Raw genomic sequence first — 26,800 nt, 5'->3', positions numbered from 1 at the left:
ATATATATATATATATACCAGTATCGACTAGAATATCAGACGTTGTTATACACCACTGATCACAATGCATTTCCGCGCATTGTGATTGCTTTCGAATAATGCCACCTCGCTGGGTAGGCAAGTGTGTCCATATTCTCCCTGAATGGAGCACCAGTCAGTTGTAGGGTTACTCATTTACAGCTGAGTGGGCTGGATCAATGTGAACGAGTTGGTTTGCTCAAGAACAAAACGAAGCGCTGGTCTGGGAATCGAAACCATGACCCTGTGATCGTGAGTGCTCATTTCCCAAAAACCATACACGGAGAGAAATCCTTGAATTGAAATTAAATAAACTAAGAATCACATCAATGGCCGTGCTTGTAAATGACCATAGCTCCTGCCTGAATCATACATGGATATATATACGTACGTACATACATACATACATACATACATACATACATACATACATACATACATACATACATACATACATGCATACATGCATATATATGCGTGAGCGTCTGTGTATATGTATGCACACATCTACACACACATACAAACACTGATACACTGATACACATAGATATATGACATACCCAGGCCCATATACACATACGAATATAAGGATGCGATCAACTCTTTGAGAGGAAGATTTCCAGTACCAGAACCTTTGATAAGATATGAGTCAGAAAAGAGGGTAGGCATGGTTCTTTCTGATCGAGGTCGGTTGTAGGGGATACCCTGTCTAGTCAAGATGGAGTGTCATCAAAACCGTTGAACTGATAGGAGAAAAACTCTGACTAATGTTACTTACCCTGTCCCAGTGAATAAATATAAGGACTACTTGTTTGCTTACAAACATGTGCGTATGTCTGTGTATATGTATGTGTGTATATGTGTGTGTGCGTGTGTATGCATGCATGTGTGTGTGGTGTGTGTGTGGTGTGTATGTATGCATGTGTGTGTGGTGTGTGTGTGGTGTGTGTGTGGTGTGTGTGAGTGTGTGTGCATGCGTGTGTGTGTATATTGCGTCTTCACGGTTGCTATCTAAGAGTTCCACAACGAGGGAGATGCAATACAGATTGCACTGTTAATGGAAGAAGTGTCAAGCTAAAGTTGAGGCTCCGACAGGAAGACCCACCGAGCGGGCTACTACAGATTTCGCTTGTATAAATTCAAAATCGTTCCCACTACATCAGGATTGCAATCTTAAAATATATATTGTTATCTTAAACAAAATATATTACAAAATGAAATTTCCGTAACTCACGAATTAATTGCATTGTAATAAATTAACTTCTCAGTAAAGTGTTTCGAACAAGGATTCACTTTTCAATTAAACACGTTTCCATTGACTTTGCCAATTGCCCCCAAAGAAAGTAACTGGCCTTATAGTCTCACACAAGCCAATGGATTTGTTGTCCACATCTGTTGTGCTTCGGAAAATATTGCCTGCATCCTATTTATTGGTCACCAAAGATTGTTCAAAACCGTATAACGCGCTAGAAAATGGGGACTTCTGCTAGAGATAATATCATCATTTATAGATACCTAAAGGGATATAGTCAACTAGCCGGTAATGATCCTCACTCATTCACACAGATTACTCGGTGGAAAGTATGTGGGTACCCTGCCAGATTAATGATACAACCTGGCAAAAGAGAAGTTATGGCGGGCCATGCTTGGAGAGGATGCAAGTCTATGTACACTTTGCTGTACACCTACAGACTCCTTTGGTTATAGCTTTTGGGTGGGTAAAGGCTATATAACAATAGAAATGGTAGAGCGCCATATTTAGTGTAATCCCTCAGAGTTTTGAGTACAAAACTTGTCGGGGTTACCTTCGTTTTTTCTTCTTCGGTAATAAGGGACAAGCAAAGTATCACTTGTATACTATTATGAGCTCCATTGTCTATGTATCTTCCTCTCTTATGAAACTGTGAATAAATTTTCTAATGATAGAAAAATTTGTGCAGACATTTTAGAAGACAAGAATCATCAAACTCTCAGGTGATTGATTTTATAGCAACAGAATACTGATCACTTGTTAGACCTGTTAGATATAGCAGTCAAATCTTCCCCAAACTAACATTTTAACTGAGCAGGAATGGCAGCATAGTTAAGAACTTCAGGAGGTAGTGAGTTGTTTTCAGTAAATAATTATAAAATGTTTGGGTATTTCTTGTTAACAAACTACTCAAACATATTTTGTGTTGTAAAAGAACAATGGAATATGTGTACGTCTGTCTCTCTCTTTCTTTCTCTCTTTCTCTCTCTCTCCCTCTCTCTGCTTGTTTTCACCTTTTAAAACCTGCTTAGGCCGACTTGATCATTTCATAACATCTGCTCTTGTGAACTTGTATAAATGCTAAACATCAACTTAGTAACGAACCAAAGAAGCAACCCCTATTAAGTCTCTAGACATGACAGATATGGTAAAAAAATCTATCTCAAAATGAGTTCAAATCTTGCATAGGTCAAATGTGTCTTTCACTCTTCAGATGTCGATAAAATAAAGTACCAATTAAGTATAGTGGGCGATATAAGTAACTGTTCTCCCTTCCCCGCAAACTGTATGCTCTTGTTTTTAAGCAAGAAATCAATATTTATTAACCATTTAGCATTTAAACTGGCTATATATGACCAAAATATTCTGTCTATTTTATGTTCAAACGGGTCAGATCAGGCCTCTCACACCTACCCTACAATGTTATTGTAAAAATAAGTGATCGCATCATTAGAATCTTGAGGTTACAAGCTAATGCATGATTAATTCAAAACAACGTGAATAAATAAGCATTACATTTGATAGAGTAATCTGAATGCAAAAGGATTAAAAATGAAGGAAGGTGAACAACTTCACTGGTGTAGTGTCAGGATACAGTTTTTGTTTACATATATTTGCACTCTGAGTTCAAACCTTACTAGGGTTGACTCTTTCTGGAATCGATAAAATATAGTTTCAATCAAATACTGAAAGATAGATTTAATCGACAAAGCTCTTCCCACAAAATTGTGTGTTTGAAACAATATTAAAATTTTTTTTTGATCTACAAAAGAGTGGTAGAACGTCGGATTAGTTCCATCCGTCTGTGTATCGAGACTGATTTTGTCTTCGATCTCTTCTGGAGGATATAATAAATATTGGTTATATATTGACCTCTTCTATTAACCTCTTATATGTTAATCTGGGGAATCGATAATTTTATTTCCACTTAGATGAGTTCCATAGGTATTTATACCCGTCTCTGTGTTATGCAGTGGATGAGAAATATGTATTTCCTTTCATCTCGGATAGCGCGCTAGCGCTCCTATTGGGGCTTTCGCCGTGAACAGATTTGGATTTCTCAATACTTCAGATCAACGAAGCTCTTGTTTTCTTTCATAGTGCTGTCGCTTTTTACAACAGTGAATTAAACCATTTTGTGTTAGATAAAGATACTGGAACATGACCAGTGAGAGAGAGCTATGTATTTTGGTTACGGTTATGCTGGAGTAACATGTTTGGATAAGAACTGTCAGCCCACTTATCCATGCAATCGAGGGCTGCCGAGTAAGAATGATTTCTTAGTGGGTGACCCTCGACTGCACATCCCCCGATAAGCTCAGATTGTGAAACGGGTTTAATCTTGGCTTTATATAGTTCCCAGTAAATTGTTAATACTATCTTCATGGAAAGTCATGAACATCACTATACCCCGTTTCCTTCTTCCTCTAAAATATATATCCTTTCTATTTTGCCACTCAATATTTTGATTTCACTTGTTAACGAGATAAGTTAGTAAGTAATATGTCAATACGCTTCTGTGGGTACCGCTAGCTGACAGACTTTGGTGATGATGTTTTCCAATCCATTGCGCTGGTCTTAGTATGCTTGAGGTCGAGGCGCTGCAACTTCAGGTCTTCCTCAATTTGTTTTGCCACAAAAGTTAATAAAGTAAAACTATGACTGAATTTTTAGTTTTTATCTTCCCTACAGATTATATACCAGATATTCACATATATATCTACTCCATTACAGTACCTAGCCTGGCCCATGGTAAAATTGCTGATTTGTCATGATCAAGATACTTATCCATTTCATCTAGTTTCATAATGGTACCAAGAGGTAGCATCATTGTGAAATTGCCAAGTGATCAATCGATTTGCTGTTCTGATTTCAATGACAGAGAAGTCATTTGCAATAGATTCAATCCGGCGAGGAGAGATTTATCTCTCAATCAATTCACTCAGAAAAAAAACAGAACAAAACAAAAAAACAAACCAAACCAGGGAATTTCTATGTGATTGCTCACCCTGCTAGAAACAACAGCCACAACTCCTTCAAATCGCACCCCATCATCTTAAAAAATGAGTGAAGCACACCTAAGATAATGTAATCCTAGATACCTCTAAAATACAGGATGGGCACGGCTGGAACTCATCTGACAATATATTTAATGTTGGTTCAACTTTAAAAAAACAAGGCTTTGTGCCAATTCAGCAGATGCCAGTATCAAAAAGTACTGCTTGTATTAACGAGTTATTTCACTTACAACAACAAATGAAAGATTAAAAGAATTTATTTTTCAAATGATTGAAAATGAATGAAATTTTCTTCAATTATTGTAAACATGTGAAGTGTTACAAATAGAACCTAAATGTAAACCACAGTTTCGTCCTTAATTTGGTGAACACTGCCTCCACAGCAAGATCTGAAAATAGAAATTTTCTGATTATATTTCATTTCAATAGACTTTTATTAAAAACAAAACTTTATTTCGAATATTTGACATCTGACGCACCAATGCTTGAATCTCTAATATGCTTATTCTATTTGCTAGAATTGCCAACAAAATCTCCCTCAATAAAAAAAAAGAACGCATTTGTTAACGTAGTCCTAGATACACTACGCAATGTAATAATATCAGTGAAAGACTAGCGCTTATTTTACTTAATACCAGACGAATAACAGCCACGGTAGTCTTAGGGGCAATTTGAAAAGAGAACATTGCCCTAGTATTATCACAACCCACTAACTGGAACTAGTAAAAGAATATAAAGACAGATTTTGAAGGCATTTTGTTGGTGCCATACCATTTCTACCATTTCGTCTTATCTAACAGTTAACTATCTAAGATAAATCACGACTAGTTGAGAATGGATATTTTACTTACATCATCTATGTAACCATAGAAAAATTGCTGTTTAGTTGGGTCACCTCCAATGGTAAGAGGACATTGGGAATTCCGTATATATTCTGAAAACAATGAAAATACCCACGTATTAAGACTCAGTTTGGAAAAGCTTATACAGAGAAAAACAACAACAAAATCATTAATTGATATGGAATCTTCAGATTTTACAAAACATTATTTCAGTTTTTATTATCTAAGGCGGCGAGCAAGCAGAATAGTTAGCATGCTGGACTAGATGCTGAACAACATTTCGTCTGTCTATACATTCTGAGTTCAAATTTCTCCGAGCCTTTGCTTTTCATCCTTTCGAGGTCGATGAACCAGCTGAGCACAGGCTCAATGCAATCGACTTTATTTTGTTTTTAATTGTAAGTCGCAAACAAGGCAAACAGTCACTTAGTGTAAGGGACTGTAAAGAAGAAATTAAGACCAAAAGAATGAATTTACTTTAGACTTTGTAAGAATTCAGGTCATGAGAAGGGGAAAATCAATATGGAAGAGAGTTCCAAAATTTGGCAGTTCGAGGGAAAAAGTTACGACTGTAGAAAGGCTTCTTTATTCGTGGAAAGGATTATTTCAGTTGCTATTTACGAACAATTTTAGAAATTTGGTTTAAAAAAGTCCGCTTCGTAACCATGTTACACCGAGTTCCATCTCATTGCACGGCACCTTGAACAAGTATCTTTACCATAGCCTCAGGCCGACCGAATTCTTGTCAGTGAAATTAGTGGACGGAAACTATGCGTAAGCCCGTCGGATGAATTCAAGTATACATACATACATACATACATACATAAAGCCATAGCTGACCTGAATTCATCGTGGGCCACCATCTTGAAGTTAAATACAAAGAGTGATTGTATAGGAGTGATAGAATACAGTATCTTTGAGGTATATTCCAAAGGGATAGTCTCCCTGTGGCGTTGTTTATACTTTCTGTAAACCCCTTATCATTCATGTTAAGAAAGACTGAAGGACATCTTACTGGTTCACAAGGAAACAGAAATACCAAAATTACACACTGTTTCTTTGTGGATGACTTGAAACTATATGCAAAGAATATGCATGAGATGAAAAGGAACCTTGACCTGGCTACAACGTTCTCAAAGGATACAGAGTTGGAGTTTGGTCAGGATAAATGCTGCTATATGGTTGTGAAAAGAGGGAAAACTATAAACCAGACAGGCAACATCTCCGTCAATGATTGACTGTTTCTCCTATATCTGATGAGGAATGTTACAGGTATCTAAGGGGGTGGGGATGAAAACATATCTTACAATGGCATCTGTAACAAAACACGTGTCATTAAAGAATAATACAGTCGAATAAAGAAAATTTTGACCTCGAAACTCTTTGCATTCAATAAAATAACACCTACAATTACTAGTAATGAGAGCCGAAATTTAACTCGAGCAACCACACAAAAGCACAAACCTAATGAAATATTCGGGACTGCGAGCAGCAGGCCACAACATGTTTCTTTGGTGAGATACACTGAAAGAATGAAATAATTTGATAAAACCTTGTCACGTGATTTCGAAATTTGATCAATATCATTGTGGAAACCTCTGACGAGAAACAAGGTCGTCTTAATTTCTTCTTTACAGTCTCATTAGGTTAGTGCTTTGCGTGGCTGCTCGAGTTAAATTTTGGCTCTCATTTCTAGCAATTGTAGGTGCTATTCTGCACCCTCATTTATCAATTTTACCTCTTTGGTTATAATTGCTATAGCAACCTATATTATAATGTTTTTGATATATCTTCATATCTTAATATACTATTATATCTTATTCTATGTCTATATATATATATATATATATATATATATATATATTCTAAATTATTAATACAGAAGGCGCAATTTACTGGAAGCTTTATTTAGGACAACGATTGTTTCGGCTTACTTCTGTACTATCCTAAATAAAGCTTTCCGTGTTAATCATTTAGAATACACTCAGCCTGCACCGAGCAATTCCTTACGTACATCCAGCAACGAAAGTGCGCTACCCCGGATGACACCTGGTAGCCGTAAGCGGTGAAAGTGCTCTGCAAGCAGACAAGGGACATTCCCCAAAAGATAGGAAAGCCTTCTTTTTCTGTCGAGAGCTTATATGCCCCTTTATTAGACTATTTTCCTTAGTCATTGCACGGTGATCGCCATAAGCTTTTATAAATACCATTATTATTACTTACAGGATTGTAAAACACGGCGCCGTATAACAAAACCATTTGCACCAAAAGGATATATATATATATATATAGGAGAATGTACGAAAAAACAACAACAGACGAGGACAGGTGGTGTAAACAACAAAACGATGTATTAGTATGACGCTCGGACATACGGAAAGTCTTTAACGTTTCGAGCTACGCTCTTCAACAGAAAGAATACAGAAACAAGGAGAAAAACACGGAGAAAAAAAATTGAATAGTGTTCAGTCAACGGTCAATCATAGTAATGGCTGACCGGAAGTTAAAAATACGGATTACAATATATATGTTGTTCGCTTTCCATAGGTGATTGAGAGAGAGAGAGAGAGAGAGAGAGAGAGAGAGAAGAGAGAGAGAGGAGAGAGAGAGAGAGAGAGATAGAGGAGAGAGAGAGAGAGTGAGAAAGAGGAGAGAGAGAGTGAGAATGAGAATGAGAGAGGGCATGATGCATCGATCCCAGTACTTGTCTGGTATTTTATCACTCCGCGAGAAGAACACGCAAAGTCGACCTCGATAGGATTTGAATTAAGAACATAGACAACTAGAAGAAACACTGTAAAGTATTCAGACCGACAGTCTAGTAACTCCACCTTACACACACAAACGCGCGCACACGCGCACACACACACACACACACACGCACACATACGCGCACACACACGCACACACATTCCACGCGTATGATAGTCAATCCAAGGCTATGGCAAGAAAAACTTGTCCAGCCTGCCATAGTGTGGGATCAAATGTGGTTGTGATGCAAACTTAACCACAGAACCAGAGTCAATCAAGAGGTAAAAACAGAATAGCATGTAGGTCGACACTTTCTGCTCAACAAAACGAAATATCGAAAACAACGTTAAAAACCAAACACTGACCTGGAAACATGTGTGATTTTAGAACTTCCTGTCCGTCCATATTTATTACAACGTTGCCTTTTGTTATTGTAATGTTAACTTGGTGCCAGATTTCAGCTTCCTGTTGTTTTTGGTATGTGAAGAAAAAGAAGACACATAATTCTCTTATAGGCGTTTCACATAAAACACCACGCAGCAAAATAATTCTATACATGAAAGCATGTGTATATACCTAAAATATATTTAGTTTTGTTGAATAACTTTTAGGTTAAGTTGACGTGTGAAGCCAGACATTCGCTATTTAGAAATTCTTTTTAAATTCATCTCTAATTGTTTCAAGATTTGAAAATATTAAGTTACAACATAGCATTTTTGTCATTATAGAATTGAAATAGCAAACAGACATGTCAAAGAAGAGCCTCTGCTTAGTCACTCGAACTGCTCAAAATGGCACCAAAATCTCCCTCAAGTCATACTTTACGGTCTTCAAAAGGAACACATTGGATAATGTAATTTTAGATACACACTGCCTGCAAAATAGAAGGGATGGCAATTGTTGATGCACACCCTGATATGCCAAAATACGGAATGGTCATGGGTGGAGCACTTTTAATCACATTTCTTCTCAATCACTGTTGAATTAGGATTAAACAATAATTATAGCAATAGGAAGTTCAATTTGACAAGGTCAGCAAAGACTATGGACATTGTCCTTCTCTGTTGTATATAAATTTATTTATATGAGGTTGAACAAACTAGTATCGAAGAGATTTCAAGATCGCGATCGTATGGCGGTTGTTAGGCAGTCGTCCTCATTAGCTGTGTGTGTGTGTGTGTGTGTGTGTGTGTGTGTGTGTGTGTGTGTGTGTGTGTGTGTGTGTGTGTGTGTGTGTGTGTGTGTGTGTGTGTGTGTGTGTGTATGTATGAACGTGTTACTTATTCAGTGTTGTTGATGGAATTATAGAAAAACCACGAAACATTTACTGATGGTGGGATTCTACCATTTTATTGATAATACTGGATTGACTTCACCTTTAACAGCTTATTTACTTCGGCTGTGCTTATAATCTTTAATACACTATATGGGTCTCCTGACTACCAACCTTACTTTAACGTACATTATCCTGAAAGCTCTTGACTTTTAACCACCTCCCTTCATACTGAACACAACAGTCTGTTCCTCTACTTGCTTTTTAATTCTAACACCATATCCTGATTTCTTACCCCTACTTCTTTCTCATCCCCATTACCGTGTTTCTTTCTCTCACCTCCTTCTTTCTGCTATTGTTGAACCTTAATCTCTCCTCCCACTCTTCTTGGTTCGCTACCACAAAATATCCTACACAACTCTTCGCCCAATAATCACTATTTCCTTTATATGTAAGCACCTCTTTGATGAAAAATAGCTTATGCGTGTGTGTGTGTGTTTGTCCCACACCACTGCTTGACAACAGTGTTGGTGTGTTTATGCTCTGTAACTTAGCGGTTCGGCAAAAGAAACCTATAGAATAAGTGCTAGGCTTAAAAAGACTTAGTACTGTGGTCGATTCATTCGACTAAAATTCAAGGTGATGTCCTAGCATGGCCGCAATCTAATGACTGAAACAAGTAAAAGATATATATATCGCTCACATATCATCTATATAATGTGTGTGTGTGTGTGCGTGCGTGTGTGCGTGCGTGTGTGTGTGTGTGCGTGCGTGTGTGCGTGCGTGTGTGTGTGTGATTAACTTACCAAATTAACTTGGCCTTCTTCGTAGTGTTCGTTTATGGTGAATCCTATTACATTAATTTTTGGAAACAGAGTAAGACTTAATGTAGATTCAGAGGTGTTATTTTCACTATCATAACAGGCGTTAGAGAGTATCACCATTTCAGTGGAGTTTGTTGCTAATTCTATTCGTTTAAAATAGAATTCAATTTTCAGATGATTACTGTATGAGTTCCCAGCGAAGAAAAGAATTCGTAATAATCCTGGATCGAAATAGCCACTAAGACTATCCTCTTGTTCGTTCCTGTTGGCTGGGCGTATTTCTACTTTTTGCTCAACACTTATAAAAGCATTTTTTGCGTAGTCACGAATGATGCTTTCATCGAATGTAATGTTTAAGGTGAGATCGCAGCCTCCTTCTGGAACATAAGTAAATATATATCGATTAAAACCAATTTAGAAACAACCTACAAAAAATATTGTAGAATAGTGAAATCTCAGTGAAACAAATTGCATTGATTTCTAAAGATTTAGAAAACAAGTTACTTTAATGATAACATTAACCTGAAGAAGACATCAAAAATCTTGAAGTGTGCTGATTCTACTTGGGATAACCAGACGTGGAAAGGACGGCCAGTTTTTAGTTTGAATTATTATATATTGGACACTGGATAAGTAAACCTGCACACATCACAGAACGCATAAAAAAAGAAAAAGAAAAAAAGCCACCAACACAGTCAAATCTCTAATCCACATCCATGCCGCCTCCCCTCGATGCCTTTTCAACCATCACTACACTGATCTTTCTTTTTCAGAGTTGACTGCCATCTTCACTCAATGTTTCCCAACTTACTCGTCTTTTTACCTGTCGTCATAGTGTGATGACAGGCATCACACTATCTACTCCACCCGTCCTTCCACTGTTCTGCATCTCCGCTTCAATGGCACCACACTTACTACTATAACCGTCCTCCCTGCCCATGTTTTACCCGCAGCCATCAGTCCTATCCACATTGATCTCTGTAATCTTGGTGGCCCTGCCAGCATCATGAGCACAACTCCTTCCTCCGACCAAAATAATCAAAATAACGAAGATCTGTGGTAAGGTGACTTATAAACTAAAAGAAATGAAATAGCTTACAACCATGGATCACTACAGTAGTCGCCGTCATATTAGCTGTTAACAATGATTTTAGAAAATAGCTTAAGAAGTAGAAAAACGACGGTTTCCATGACCATTAGACCCGTCTCAAAGATACTATATCAGTTCGAAAAACTACAACTGTTAATTTCAACTGAGTTACAAACTCCCTTTACAATCTGCTTACTTCTACTCTCTGGGACCTACCAGAACAGCTACTAATTTTCTGAACGATTCAAATATTTCCTTTCAATGTTTTATTCTTTCGTAACTTCAAACGGAAATACGGCAATTGTAACATCGTTTTTCCCTCTGGGTAGAGAGACAATAGATACTCTAACCTAACTTGATTCAGTGAGGAACAGCGAATACAGTGTAGATGTGGAATGACCTTGGGGATAGAGAATTGGGCTCCCTACTCTCGGTTCTTGAGTTGAAGTGCTGGCGTTCTGTTGTGTATGCTACATTCCCTCAGTTTCTGTAATTCTCTGGAGTAGACAAAACTTCTCTCTTATTATTTACTAAACGCTACGGAATCCAAACCATAGACCTACGAAGTGTATAAAAGAGTTAACTTTATTAATCCCTATCAACCAATTAAAGTTATTACCTTCAGTTGGAGAAAAAAACTGATGTCCTGGTGCCCAATCACACTGGCAAAGATCTTGGTTCCAGATTAAACCGTAATGACATTTTTGAATGACCCATCTCTCAAAAGCAAACACTTGGAATTGGTGAGCATTAGATTCATCCGGAAGATATCCACTGCACTTTACTTCTGTATCATTCTTATTTGATTTTCCGACAACTTTTTGCGATGCTGTCTCAGTCAAATTGTTTACATACATCACTTGATCGTTATCATTCAGTGCATCTTGTTGAGGAATTTCAGTTATATTTCCCACCGCCTCTGTCGTAGATAACACTAAGCTTAAGTTTCCAGATTCTTCTTGAAATAAGGAAGTGTTTGTTTCGGTATTATTTGTTGATACAGAAGTTTGTTGTGGTGTTTGCAGGGAGTAGTTAAATGTGGTAGTTAAATGTGGGGTGTCTGGCGTATCTGAAATAGAGCAGTTTTAATTTCACGGAAGTATGCATAATTTAAAATGGAAGTATTCTCCTTAAACTGTTACAATATTTTAAGGCTCAAATGAATTCCATTTCACTCACACATACACCCATTTGTTCCTTCATTTATTCTGGCAATCATTTATTCATTTATCCTCACGTAACAGTACGGTGTTTTAAACAATCAGAAGGAGCCTCTCTGCAGTCGCTCGGGGTGCTAGAAATAGCAGATATATATTCTTCAAATCACACTCCACTTTCTTACAAATGAAGGACACATTGAATTATGTAACCCTAGATACATTGTCTGCATAAATTGAATATTCAAAGACTTTCCATCGACTATTGGTTATGATTGGAATGTCTTTGACTATAGTTTCGCTTGGGAAAGACTGACCCAGCACTAAATAGCAGCAACAAAATTAGTTCAGATTTAACGAAGGAGCTTCTATCTAGTTGCTTGGCGTACTAAAAATAGCAGCCAAATATTCCTCGGATCAAACTTTAGAATACATTAAATTACGTGTTCCTGAGAAAAGGATGAGATGGTCGAGGCTGACCTGGGGTAAACAACACTCTAGTGTGATGGCTTCTGAACCACAACAATAATTATTTCTAATTTTCATGTAGCATTTACCTGATGAGAGACAATATTTCCCCTACGTATATATCGCTGGTCTATTGTAACAATGAAAATACTGTCCAGTTCTGCAGTGTTGTAGTGTTGCTAAAATCAGTGTTATACAATTTTACAGCTAAGAGTACTATACCATTGAGAGCAGAGTGTCATGGCCAGGACAAAATGTAGCCCTGGTATTAGGATACGAAACATTGTCCTCCTGACTGGTGTAAATAACTAAACTATTTAGTTTGTTCATCGTGTTAGTGTTAGATGTATATGACATGCTAATGAGGGAGCCCCTACATGATCATTCTGCTGGGTAGAAATAGCAGTTAAATCACCCTCACATCATACCCTATCGTCTGAAAAATGGAAGGACATTGGATAATACAGAGCTGGGTACATATCATCTGCAGAAAATGACAGGATTGGATGGTCATGGCTGGAATATTTTTCACTTTAGATCTTCTCAATCAAGACTGACCAGGGGCTAAGCAGCAGCTACAGTCATTTTTCATGTAAATGACAGACAAAATTCTTTCTATGGTGTTTGATTACGTCCCTTTACGTTCTGAATTTAAATTCCACTAAGGTTAACTTTGCTTTTTTTCTGTCGAAAGTCTATCCAGGTGGGATTTGAACTCAGGACTTAAGTGGAGATTCTAACTAATTCATGTTAGTTGTTAAGTTATAGGTTTGACGGAAAGTACAGTGTGCCTGACTTCAGCAATACTTCTCAAAGAAGCAGAATTGGGATTCCCCTTTAGGGTTTCATTTAAACAGATTTGAAATTTCAACCGTATGTTTTGAAGTATAATATAGATGAGGGGAAGAGGAGGAGGAGCAAAAAACTTTTTCATTTGGTGGCGTTTATCAGAATGTTTTGACGAGTTTACTAGAGGAAAAAAAAGCAATTGGAAGCCAAACACTTAAGAATCACTAATTTAAAGTAACTAGGTTCCTCCCCCACCACATCTCTTCATTCTGCCCATCAAATATTAATCAAAGTTTCTCAATGAAAATTTTAAAACTCACATGTCAGTTGTTTCAGTGATGTCATCGGACTTTCGGTTTCTGGTTTCGGTTGACTGTCGCAGGCATGACACAGCAGCAGAGTTAAACACACAGAAAACAGATTCATTGTCATTGACCTGTAACAATGGCGCGAGTAAAACTGTGATGCGAATAATCGAACATTCTTGATGATGATAATGATCATAATGATGATGATGATGTTGATGACAATGAAGATGATGATGATGATAATGATGATGATTATGGTGTTGGTGGAGTGGTGAATCATTTAATTTAGAGTTGTAAAACCATTAAAGATTTTCGACTTCGTGTTGTTTTTGTTTAGTTCAGGCAAACAGTGATTGAGTACTTCTATGATTAAAAACGTTCATACATTTACCATCCTCGACTGATAGAAATAAAAATGTTTCTCATCTGATACAGCAGAATAGGAACCTGATATGTTGGGCCTGTCTTCTCCATTTGAGAGAGATTAAACAAAACATTTATAAGTAAAAATTTGTTTCTATTTATCTCAGATGAAAAGGCAAACCCAAAGCGTGTGATTTCTTTCCTCTACTTATCAAAAGACATCCAAATATGTATTTTTCTTTTCTTCTCACCCTACTATCTTCACAAAACTCACATCTCTCTATGACAATACTGATCTCATTTTTGATTTTTTTTTTCGTGTAGAGAGAGTACAGTAGTACTTATTTAAAATGATTGGCTTTAAAGGCTAACCACTCTCCAATCACCATTAGCAAAATATTTAGTGGCATTTGTCAGTCTTTATGTTCTGACTTCAAATTCCGCTGAGGTCGACTTTACCGCTCATCCTTTCGTGGTCACCTAAACTTTGGGGTTGATGCTATCGTTTTATTCCCTCCCCGAAATTGCTGGCCTTGTGTCAAAATTTGAAAACAGTACTGTCTAAACATTTTAGTAAACTGATCTTCATGAACTTGTCCCTTTTGTTTATATATTTTAAACACCCATAAAGGTAATTTTATCTATTTGCTTAAATAACCTTAATTGATTATTCAATATGCTGTATTTTGTGTGACCTCGCCATATTAGTACTTGGCAGTAATTGTATGAAGAATACACCCTGAACAATTTACTTTCATCCATATGTTGATACACAAATCAAGGGTGTAAACATCACATTGACGACGCTAATACAGCAGAGAATGGCCTGATAACAATAACGTTTAATGATTCCCTGTTTCCGAAGATTTATGTCTAGTAAGAAAAACAAAAATCAGTATGGATTCCGTTTGACTAGACTATCTACAATGTACTATAAAAACCCATTATACAGACATGCATGTATTAGCATACACAAAAGGGTACAACTGTCTTATAATTCAAACTAAGTCGAATTTGGGGTATTGGGAGGTTTATGTTTTTGTTTATAGTATTAGTGGCATAAATGAAATGTTAGTTTCAAGGAGGAATATGAAACCGTGTCGCAGCTCCAGTTTGTCATTACTAACACGTATTGATGGATAATATGATAAATGTTTAAAAATATACATTTTTGTATATTGTAGTGAATATATTCACACAAAGCTCCTCCAATACTCCCAACACATACACACGATAGCTGTCAGTTCGCGTTCGAGGATGACCATCTCTGACCACTTAAAGAATTATTTTTTCATCACTGCCTCTTTAAAATTTCCATTTCTTGTCTTTTGGCAACCTCATATCGTATATCGGTAGGTACTTCTGCATATTGATGTACCGACGCATTAAAATATATTCGAGTATATTTCAATGTGTAACACTGAGTCTTTTAAAGCCATCAACAGACTTACAAACCTGACAAAACTATATCAGTATTTGGTGCGAAACAACTTCAATACTAACAGCATTATATAAAAAAAAATATATGTTAGATGGTTAGTAAAACAATGGTACTTACTGAACGATACTCGCTTGGCTTAATAGATCACTGGATTAATATTAAACAAGGATATTGTGATGACCAAATCTGTTACGAATGTATACTCTGAGTGTGTGTATCTGCGAGACCCGTTGTGTGAAAGAAGCCAGACTGCAGTGTTATCGTTGTTTTGGGAGTTCAGTAGAGGTACCGTTGGCTCCCTAGTCCCCCTTTATTGTGTATGCTGGCAATAAAAATTGTTTATCATAAAACTAAAGACGTGATCTCAACACCATGACGTTGTTGATTGTCTGACCTGCAACGCGGAGTCTAATTAAATAAAACGTGCCGCTTACGAAATAACTAAGAAGGGAACCTATTACTGGCTGCAATGTGTATGGAACCCTTTCCAGGTCAAATTTCTTACGAAACAAACTGTTTTTATTAATTTTCAAAATAATCAAGAATTTCGAGGGATTTAACAAAACATTTTTTAAATTAAGAAAGCGAAAGGAATCATTATTTAAGTTCTTATATAAAATTATGACTTGGCAATGGAACTTCAATGCGGTCATTCGAAATAGCAGCCAAATCTCCCTCAAATCACAAGTTGCTGTCTTGAAACAAAATGGAAGAACACATTGGATAAAGGAGAACAAGATATAAAAAAGGCAGGATGGTCATGACTTGAACGCCTTTGATCATTGGTCTGCTCGGTTAGCTGACTCGAGGCTAAACTATGATATAAAATTAAGATGACAGGTTCTAATCTAAATATAAGCATTTTAAAACTCAACAAAACAGAAACTTTATTTTCTAATTTATTCTGTTGTTTTGGGTTAGTGAAGAGTAGGAGCAGGGAGAGTTTCTATGATTTTGGTAGCGATAGTAGGTGGAGAGGAGGGAGAGGTGTCCATGACCTTGGTAGTAGTAGTAGGAGGTGGGAGAGTGTCCATGACCGCGTTACTGTTGTTGTTGTTGCTCACATTCAATATCTGAAAATCTACGGGCAAAAGATACCGAGGTCGCTTCCCAAGAAGAAACGATTCGACAGTGAGAAATCCTTATGGCAATATGAAAAAATACTTAAAAAAATTTTTTTAGACATATCTTCCTATTCTAAGAAGTATCTGGTTGTGTCACATATTTCTCGGTCATTAGTATTTATATAATATATATTTAGAAGATCAGTTTGAAGGAGGTTATCTAGGTTAAGGCTTAAGAATGGGATGGTTTATGCCTTGTCAATGATCAGAGTACTTGTTGGAATCGCAGGGGTGCCTTCGTGAAATACAACGTGTGCTGGGCATCTAAATCACCACCGCCACAACAACAACATCAAAATTATGTTTGGGTAATAGTCTAGAGAAATAGAAAATAGGTACTATGAGTACATCTTGGACATCCAGCATTTGAAAGAGCTTCATTTCTGTTTCGGAGATGGTAACGACGACGACGACGATGATGATGAAAAAGATAATGATGATAATGATAGTGGTAATGCTACTGCTGCTACTGCTGCTACTGCTGCTGATTGTGATAATAAGTTCCTTAACACACTGGAAGTTTGGGTTCACCATTGAAAGTACCCATCTCCCCGTTACCTATAACAGATCCTTCTCTTTACCTGACACACAGAGATTACTAATTCCAGCTAACAAAACGATGTCACTTGGAACCAAGAAGACCACTGGATCTGTTAGATACTGAAACCGAATCCCCTCATCATGTCACCCTACTAAAAGCAAGGAAGACATATTGGACATGTGAGTCCTTGGGTCTTTTAAAATGACGGGTGGTCACGGGTAGGCTCTCTTTGGTTACGTCTACTTGATCAATGCTGACCGGAAGTTAAGTAGCAACAACAGGCCAACAGATGTGTGTCTGTGTGTGTGTGTGTGTGTGCACGCGCATTTATATGTATGTATATATACATACATACACACACACACACACACACACACACACACACACACACACATATATATATATATATATATATATATATATATATATATATATATATATATATATATATATATATATATATATATATATATATACACACACACACATAAATGGGCAGGTAGATAGAACGATAGATAGACAGTTAGCTAGAAAGAGAACATTGTAAACTGTCAAGTTTACAATGTTATGATTGCTTATAACAGTGACTCATTCCAACCTATTACAAGTGGAAGAAGTATTCATTGCATATGAATATACATTGCAATATCAATGACAAGTCATGCTCCACTGATCCTTTCAGTCAACTGTTCGATTCGGCAGTTAGCTATCATGTCTCTCAGTGAAATCACATAAAAAACAAAAATACAAAAAAAGAAAACCAAAAAAAAACAAACAAACAGAAACAACAGGGCAAGGTATTTTCTTTTATTGCATACATTGATATAAATCATAATTTGTTAGTTGTTGATTAAAGTGTTGTATATTGTCAGCCAGACATTCTGCTAACTGCATATCACACTCACAGACTATTGACGGACAATACCGGGGATCTGTAAAAAAGAAAAGAAAAAAAAGGAATATTTCTGATAAGTGACATAGAATAGGGGATGTTGGTTTTAGGGTGAAGGTATATAATCAATGACATCGATATCTCTTATCTCTAATTGGTACTTATTTACAAAAGCCCGGAAGAATCAATGTAGACCTTGGTAGGATTCGAACACAGAATGGAAAGATTAATTACACTGTAAAGCATTTCGACCAAAACACTATATATATATATATATATATATATTTATATCTACAGCTAGATATATACATCTATATCTATGTGTGCGTGTATATGTGTGTGTTTGTGCGCTTGCGCATATATGAGTGTGTTAGAAATACCACATTACACTAAACTGCATTATAACGAGCAACTCTAAACTGTATTGTTACAAAACATTCTCCACCATGGCTACACCAGATGGTTATACTGTACACATGTTTACACTGTTTGGTTACACATTTTAACATGGCTACACTACATTGAGTGAAAGTGCGTGACTTAGTGGTTAGGGTAAACGACTCACGATTGTAAAGTCATGAGTTTGATTCCCGGCGTCGCGTTGTGCCCTTGAGAAAGGCACTTTTGTTCACGTTGCTCCAGTTTACTCAGCAAGCAAAAATGAATTGCATCTGTATTTCAAAGGGCCAGCCTTGTCACACTCTGTGTCACGATGAATCTCCCTGAGAACTACGTTAAGGGTATGCGTATCTGCGGAATGTTCAGCCACTTGCACGTTAATTTCACGACCAGGCTGTTCCGTTGGTCGGATCAAATGGAACCCTCGTCGTCGTAAGCGACGGAGCGCCAGTATGGTACACTACATTGTTGCACAGGATTATATGGCTAAACTGCATGGTTATATTACATTGACTAAGAACCAACAAAGGAGCTGCTACGTTGCGATCGTCTTACTAGAAATGGCAACCAAATTTTTTCAAATCACACTATACCCTTTTATAAAAAGGAAGTTGGTATTTGATAATATAGCTGTAGGTAAAAGAGAGGCGGGAGTACCATTAACCATTACTTCTATCTTGTTTTTGGTATCTGACGAATTCAATACTGCTGGTTGTGTCCCTTGTTTTACCTTAGATTCACATGAAATCATACAAGTGCAGTGTTTCAATATATTTATATCACTTCATCATGTATTGTGAGAGGATATTGAAGACCTGTGTTAAATTTAAAGCTCACGGAAGGGCGGAACAGTTGGCACTATCTAATGATGTCAGTACTTTCAAGATCTTCAAGATATAAATTCCTGTTTATCTTCCTATCATCGGTTTCATGGCTATTTATGACTTTGTTGGAATTCAAGCAGCAAACTACAACTCAAAACTGTTCTAGGAATGATTAACGCGAATGGAATGAATAAAAGCTTAAAGGTGACTTGCACTCTACATAAACGCTGATTTCGAATATTTACACAAATCTATCCATTTTGAGGAAAGGTACTGGCAGTTATTTATCGACCACAGCGGGATGAAGGAGAGGCTAGTATTACACTGGTAAGATTTGGACTTAGACATTTTGAGGAACGGCACCGATATTTAGTTGTAAACGAAATAAACCTTTCTACTGTAGGCAAAAAGCCTGAAATTTTGGTGGAGGGGAACAGTCGATTACATGGTTCTCAGTGCTCATTTATTTTATCGACTTCGAAAGGAATAGTCGGCATCGGTGGAATTTGAAGTCAAAATGTATAGACGGACGAAATACCGCTCAGTATTTTGCCCGGTGGGATAACGATTCTGCCATCTCGCTGCTTTGCTTGTAACGAAATAATATAAGACATTTAATAAAGTGCTCTCCCGACTCTATCGCCTCGACTCACCAACCGCTGTCAACCTCGACCTACCAACCTCTACCTAACATAAATTTTAATTTCTGGAAACGAACATTTGAATATTTCATCACCAGTATTTGACTGGTACTCATTTGAAACATACCTGAAAAATAAAAGAGATTTTTAATCTCAGTGGAATTTGAATCAGGTCAGAGAGAATCACAGCTAATTACCACAAAGTAATTATTACAACTCTCTTTCAAATTTTCTATCCACAACCTCCACTCGACATAAATACTAACAAGTGCAGAGTAAAAAGGCTTTGGCTATATTTCAAAAGAAAGCGATTTCCAGAAATTGCCAAATATTTTTGTAACAAATCATTGACACTTTCAATGTTGTTTCAGCGTGTGTGGATCTGAAGAAATATAGCAAAGAAATAATATAATGGTCGACTTTCCAAAGAGGATGGTTGGGTTAGAGTTAGGGTTTGAGTGGGATTCGGGGCAGAATTTTGCCGCTATTGCTAGTAGACAGATTCCGCCGAGGTCGACTTTGCCTTTCCTCTTTTCGGGGTCGATAAATTAAGTACCAGTTACGCAATGGGTCGAAGTAATCGACTAGCCCCCCACTCTCCTCCAAATTTCAGGCCTTATGCCTGTAGTAGAAAGGATTTATATGGAGCATGTAAAAAGTTAGTATACTCACTGTCAGTACAGGCACAATAATGTGTATAGCAGTGATATGTATAGTGTGTAAGTGGTAAATACAGTAAGTTGCAGTTGATGGAACCATAACACAAGTCGTGATCAAAACAACATCTGAAAGAAAAAAAAAAAAAACGAAATTAACAGTCTGGATATTTTTAAGAATTTTCAAAAGTTTTCAAATCTCAGTAAGAAATACTAATATTCTAATAAAATCTTTTGATCATAAAAATTTATAAGCAGATGCAAACTCAAATAGCTTGTATTAGTAGAGGATCGAAAAAATGAATATTTTAAATTTAATTGATTATGTTTTTATATTGAAAAATACATAAATTGACTTCAGCAAGAAATTAGAAACGGCGGTGACGTCACAGTTTCCCGGGAAATTGCCATTGCTTTAATGATCTTGCAAACTGTTGACTTGGTGATAATATTCGTTCTACGTCTCTCAGTCTAAATCCTGTCAAGTTCTACTTTTCTTTTCCATTATCAGGATCGATAAATAAAATAACAATCATAGACTGATCGATGATGTCTAGTAAATATAACTGGAAGGAAGGTAAAGAAAACTACGTTTGTATACTTTCATGTTAAAAACATAGCATTTGTTAAGTATGTCACCAGAGGTCGTTGATGTCGTTGAGTGTGGCTATGGTTAAGGTTGCGTTCATGGTAATTACATTTAATTCAGGAATGGCTAAACTCACCTAACTAAAAAGTATTGGACTGCAGAAATAACCAGAAGAATAGAGGAAGTGACAAATTGGCGAAACACCTGTTAAATTTTTAAGTGCTGTTCGCTGCCTAAATAGAGCGGGTTCGTAGAGTAGCGATGGACTGCGCTATTTGAGCAGTTATATGTCTTGGCCACGAATACAACCTTTATAACTGAAAAACGTGCCACTGACCCTACAACTGGTTGTTTTGTATCCAATATACTCGGCCAACCAATTCTAATTCTGTCAGCACACGATAATACTTTTAAGAGAAGGTATAATCGATTAAATTAAACCCTAATATTTGACCGGTGCTTTATCTTATCGATACCAGAACGACGAAAGGCAAAATTGATCCGTAAGTCTGAGGTTTCACTCTCAGAATTAAGTTAAAATCAAAAGACAAATAAACAGAAACAAAAAAAAACAAAACAAGCAAAATCAAACAAACAAACCTCGCTTAATTGAACTGAAATTTCCATCGTAAACAAAACAAAGAAAAAAATGAACTGAATTAAAATAATTAATTTTAAGAACGAAGATAAACTGAATTGAACTGAATGAGCCGCCATTAATCACCCATCAAAAAAAAAAAAGAATGGTAAAATAATTCCAGATATTGTTTTATATAGCTTACTGATCAATGGAGTCTAAAGGCTTCTGGCCACGTGATCCCAGGCCACAGAAGCAGCCATAACCATAGAATTGCTTGCAGGTTTTATTGGTGTAAGTTTCAATCAGTTGACAATTGTCAAGGAAAGATCGTTTTAGCCTGGTTTTGTTCCATTTAAATTTTAAATCCACTGTAGGAGATAGAAAAAGAAAATATATTAGAAATAATACATAATATTCATGATTTGTAAGCAAGTAGCCCAATATCTTACGCACCTATTTTACTACAGCCTTACTTTTACCGACAATATCACTGAGGAGTTCAAATCAAGTCGAAACACTGACTACCAATCCATTGGTATTTAGAGCGAAGCCATGAGTTTTTTTTACATAAAAGTCTCTGAGAAGTTTCTATGACAAAATATTACATTTACTATCGTTCTACGTTTGCATAAACGTTATAAATATTATGAACATCAGTATTGTACATTACATACAAAGATACATATATGTAGACACACACACATGCACGCACGCACACGTACCCTTCACATGTGTGTGTGTGTGTGTATATATATATATGTATATATATATATATATATATATATATATATATATATATATATATATAAACACACACACAAGCGCAGACATGGCAGTATCGATTTACGTACCTATCTCTGTCGGTCTGTCTTTCTGTCTGTCTGTCTCTCTCCATGTGCGTGTGAAGACAGAAAAAATCTTGTAACATCGCTTGCGGGATTCGACTCCCCCACACACATACACACACAATGCAGTAAAAGAAGAATAAGATGTCTAGTCTCATGAAATTTCTAATGGACTAGAACTATGATAAAAGGAGTTCCAGCTTTGACCATCATATTTTTTTGAATATCAAGTGTAACATTATAGAATCAGTCTTTGATTGGAGGTTGTGATTTGAGGAGGTATAGTACCTATTTCTAGCAAGTCATGAGACCAAGTAAAGGCTGCAGTTTCTGAGAAAGAAAAGGCAACTTATTTCGGGGAAGAGATTAGTGAATGATACTGAATAATTATAAGCAAGTAAAACAGCGAGAATCAAAATGATGATATTCGTTCTTAACGCATACCGGCAGATTTGAACGTGAATATGATAATTGCTGTTGTGTTTCGCCCTCAGAGAACAACTTCTCCCTTCAGACGATATATGTTGACAACGCTCTCGATATAGTGATGTAGGAGGGCTTTGAGAAACGTAAAGGCACACAAGTGGTATTTATGTTTACAATTTTACTGATAATGGATTTCAGCTATGTACATAAAAGCTATACTTACTACAGGAAAGAATGAAAATAACAGCTACCAGCAACAATGAAACAATAATTAACGTAGAACGCCAGCACACAGACTTTCCTTCTGGTATTCCTTGAAAATGAAAGGAAAAAGAAATAAGCAATTATCAAGTTATGTTGTTCATTTAGTTATTGTTAACATTTAATACAAGAAGCACTGTTATGTTAATGATAGGAAAGGGAAAGGAAAAACTACCAGTCAGTCAACGACTAATATTATTTGCGTTTTTTCTGGCAACTTTGAACATGTTTTAGCTTTATTCTGACCTCATAAGTAAAGTATACACTTCAGCATCATTGCTAAAGTGGTGGACAATTCTTCAGTCGCACTACTTTCGCAGATTCCCATGATTGTCTGTCTCCATCCAATTCCATTATTATGAATTTGAATAGGGAGCTTGTCCATTACACAACTATGGACGCTGCTCCTATGGATGCATTACAATTACTCGCTTGATAGAGTCTGGTGATCCTGACTGTTGATCTTCTAGGATTCCTCCACTCAGCATCAATGTAAAGAAGCAATGTTGACTCAGAGTGAACAATGTTCACTATGTAAATGTACAAGGTCGTACATTCATTGGCGTTGGTAAATTGATTTGTATGGAGAATAATTAACTGCGACATGCCATCAACGCAGAAAGAAAAAAAGGGGACCCATATTTACGCTAGTATTGACATATTTAATGCCAGCAGCATAAAACAAAACACATTTCATTGCCAGAGTGAAGCGATGGTAATGGTAGTGCGTCTATCACACGCAAAAATTTATAACAATGTTATAAATAAATCTGGCGTTGAAGTTTTTATCAGTTTTAGCAGTACTCCCATAACTCCTTGAGACGTACGACAAAGTGCACGAACAACAAACCATATGATTTCATTCTGATGGCGAGACTGGGAAGATCTCGAAACGTTATTCGATTAATAGATTTAGGAAAGCCATGTGTGTGTGTGTGTGTGTGTGTGTGTGTATTTATACACACACATACATACACAGATACATACATATATATACACACACACACACACACACACACACACGCATACAAAGACACACACATACATGTACGTACGTACGTACGTACTTGCTCATATGAAAACGAAGTGAATACAAGATGAAAACAAAAGAAAATTTCGCACCTGTGTGTGGGTCCTGAGGCTTCATTTTAAAAGATTTCTTCTTAGTTTGATTTAAGAAAAAGTTAACTCAATCACTTTTCTGAAAGCCAGTCTCTTTGTAATATATGTAAAGTATTTTTTTCAAAGAAGTCTTCTCCGAACGTTTACCATGTTGAGATTTCTGGAATAGTAAAATATTGAATGAATACACTGATGTATAGAATGTTCCGAACTTCAAATCCCTAATTAAATTAGTTGGAACCAATTACCGCTAAGCTTCTGTCATCGAAGAAAAAAATTATCATTGATTGCCCCCTTCAAATGTTTCGCTTTGTGCCCAATTAGGTGATCATAATTAGCATAATAATAATAATTATTATATAAACACGATAGCAGACTGAGGCGGTACAACCAATGGTTCTGAGATACTTTTTTTTACTTACGTAGTATTTCAGAGCAAACAAAATATTTTGGCCCATTTTCTCCATACAAAACGTATTTATGTATTTGCGTTTATAAATGTAAATCATTTTAAGTTACTGGAGTTTTTTTATACAATAAATTAAAAATTATCAACACTTTGTATTTGAATTCCAGTTTGTGTTCTTAACATTTTTAAAATGTAATTTTCTTTTATTTCCGAGAAGCACCTACTTATATTATATGATACTTCGGTGTGTAGCGGCGCACTGGTTGGCAAACATCGTGGTGGCAAAATGCTTTGCGGTATTTCGTCGCATCCTTCAATGTTCTGAGTTCAAGGCCAAATTTGCTTTCATTCTTTTAGAAGCGATCACATAAAGTACTGATCAAATTTTACTGGGGCTGATTTTATCGACTTAAGATGTGGCTCTGGAGCCTCTCTTATAAAAATTCGTTTTTGACAGTGGAATAATTAAAAATGATAACTGCGTTACTAGATTAAGTATCTTACAGGTATTTAGTTTTCTCTCTTTCCGTTCTGAGTTTACATCACGCCACGGTTGATATTTTATCGATTACATAAGTTCTTGGTTTCATTATACAACGGGTGCATAATTTCAGATCTTTTCACATTTAATTTGCCAAAACTCAGTTTATATTTTCAGTAGTGAAAGATTAAATAAAAACTGGTACCAGTAAGAGACTATGGTCCTATCAATTGATTACATGTCAGTTTCTTTGAATGAAATCATGGTTGGTCAAGATATTAGAGCAGCTATCCATTGCCATGAACAATTTCTTATATGAACTCAAGTACCTACGTTTTACAGTGAATATATAGACAATTTCATTAATTCCCCATCCCAATACTTATCAATACAGTAAGGGTGGATTACTATAATACGTTGAATAAGTTCTAACACCTAGGATTGATTTAAGCCATTAGTGGACAAAAGCTACCTCTAAGGATGTGTCAAAGTTAAAAGGAAGATTACCGCAATAAAACCAATTGGCCAAAATGTTTGGATAATAGATGTAATGGCATCATAGAAGTTCACATTATGGACAATGGCAGTATGGGAGTGTGCCTGGGCAACAAAGACAGTGTAGGTTGTAATGGTTCTGGTTTTTAACACTAATTGGTGAAAGTAATGGACATGTTTCCCTCTTGTTACACCTCCTCAGTGAGACATATTTTACACAATATATATATATATATATATATATATAAATAGAATAGAGTGAAAGTAATGATTTTGACTCCGAATTTATCTACCAACCTTGGAATAATGAACAACGGAGAATGCTTCTACCGTTGAAGAGTTTGAGTTCTATGTCACAGGATTTTCATTTGTGATGTGTGTATGTTATATACACATCACAAATGCGAATTTGATTACGTAGAACTTTAAAACACTGACGTCTGGCGGTAAAGTATGTATAAACATTTGCTGCCCACTATAAAAAGGGCAACACAGAAACTAAAACCACTCTACATCCAGAAGCTTGGATAACGTAGAAACATTGAAAAAGATGAATTTGGGGAATTTATTGCACCAAACGAACAATAAGCGTCTGATAAGGAGATATGATAAAAATATTAAGTTAGAACATAGTCGTGTTTTCAATAAACACAAATACATATGTATGCATTCATGCATGCGTACATATATACATACATACATGCATGCATACATACATATGTACATACATACGTACATACATACATACATATATATATATATATATATATATATATATATATATATATATAGATATGCAGGGCAGGGAATCATCAATTAGTAATAAAATTAATAATTAACAATTCTGCCGGGTAGCTCAGTATGAAAAAAACCTTCTTCGGTAAAAATTTATAATCATAAATATATAGGGATTGACAGTAAC

General features: G+C 36.3%; 2 protein-coding genes across 2 annotated transcripts in view; both read right to left on the bottom strand.

Moving 5' to 3' along the window:
* Nucleotides 1-4,596: 4,596 nt before the first annotated feature.
* On the bottom strand, nt 4,597-15,858 carry LOC128249524 (uncharacterized). The gene is made up of 7 exons (XM_052973395.1): nt 15,711-15,858; nt 13,802-13,917; nt 11,687-12,136; nt 9,960-10,354; nt 8,246-8,345; nt 5,139-5,221; nt 4,597-4,676 (listed from the first exon to the last, which is right to left on the bottom strand). Exons 2-7 carry the CDS (start codon nt 13,911-13,913, stop codon nt 4,644-4,646), a joined length of 1,173 nt encoding a protein of 390 aa, XP_052829355.1. The 5' UTR covers nt 13,914-13,917; nt 15,711-15,858; the 3' UTR covers nt 4,597-4,643.
* Nucleotides 15,859-18,051: 2,193 nt separating this feature from the next.
* Nucleotides 18,052-26,800, bottom strand: part of LOC106867607 (acidic phospholipase A2 PLA-1) — a 26,661-nt gene continuing 17,912 nt past the window's right edge. The window contains exons 2-6 of the mRNA XM_014912532.2: nt 24,494-24,653; nt 23,334-23,423; nt 22,042-22,207; nt 20,687-20,799; nt 18,052-18,190 (exon numbers count right to left, since the gene is read on the bottom strand). Coding sequence (XP_014768018.2) covers nt 18,066-18,190; nt 20,687-20,799; nt 22,042-22,207; nt 23,334-23,423; nt 24,494-24,518 — 519 coding nt within the window. The 5' untranslated portion in view covers nt 24,519-24,653 and the 3' untranslated portion in view covers nt 18,052-18,065. The remainder of the gene's footprint in view (nt 18,191-20,686; nt 20,800-22,041; nt 22,208-23,333; nt 23,424-24,493; nt 24,654-26,800) is intronic.

This window comes from Octopus bimaculoides, chromosome 15 (genome assembly GCF_001194135.2).
Source record: "Octopus bimaculoides isolate UCB-OBI-ISO-001 chromosome 15, ASM119413v2, whole genome shotgun sequence".
Classification (NCBI taxonomy): Eukaryota; Metazoa; Mollusca; class Cephalopoda; order Octopoda; family Octopodidae; genus Octopus; species Octopus bimaculoides.
This window is presented reverse-complemented; position numbering and strand designations above follow the sequence as displayed.

Bases quoted from the DNA above. Each gene is read 5' to 3' on its own strand.
- LOC128249524 (XM_052973395.1), bottom strand. From the start codon at position 13,913: ATGACAATGAATCTGTTTTCTGTGTGTTTAACTCTGCTGCTGTGTCAT. The intron at 10,355-11,686 runs GTAATAACTTTA...CTTATGTTCCAG, and splicing joins GTTTTTTTCTCCAACTGAAG to AAGGAGGCTGCGATCTCACC. The intron at 5,222-8,245 runs GTCAGTGTTTGG...CATTGTTTTCAG, and splicing joins AAAATCACACATGTTTCCAG to AATATATACGGAATTCCCAA.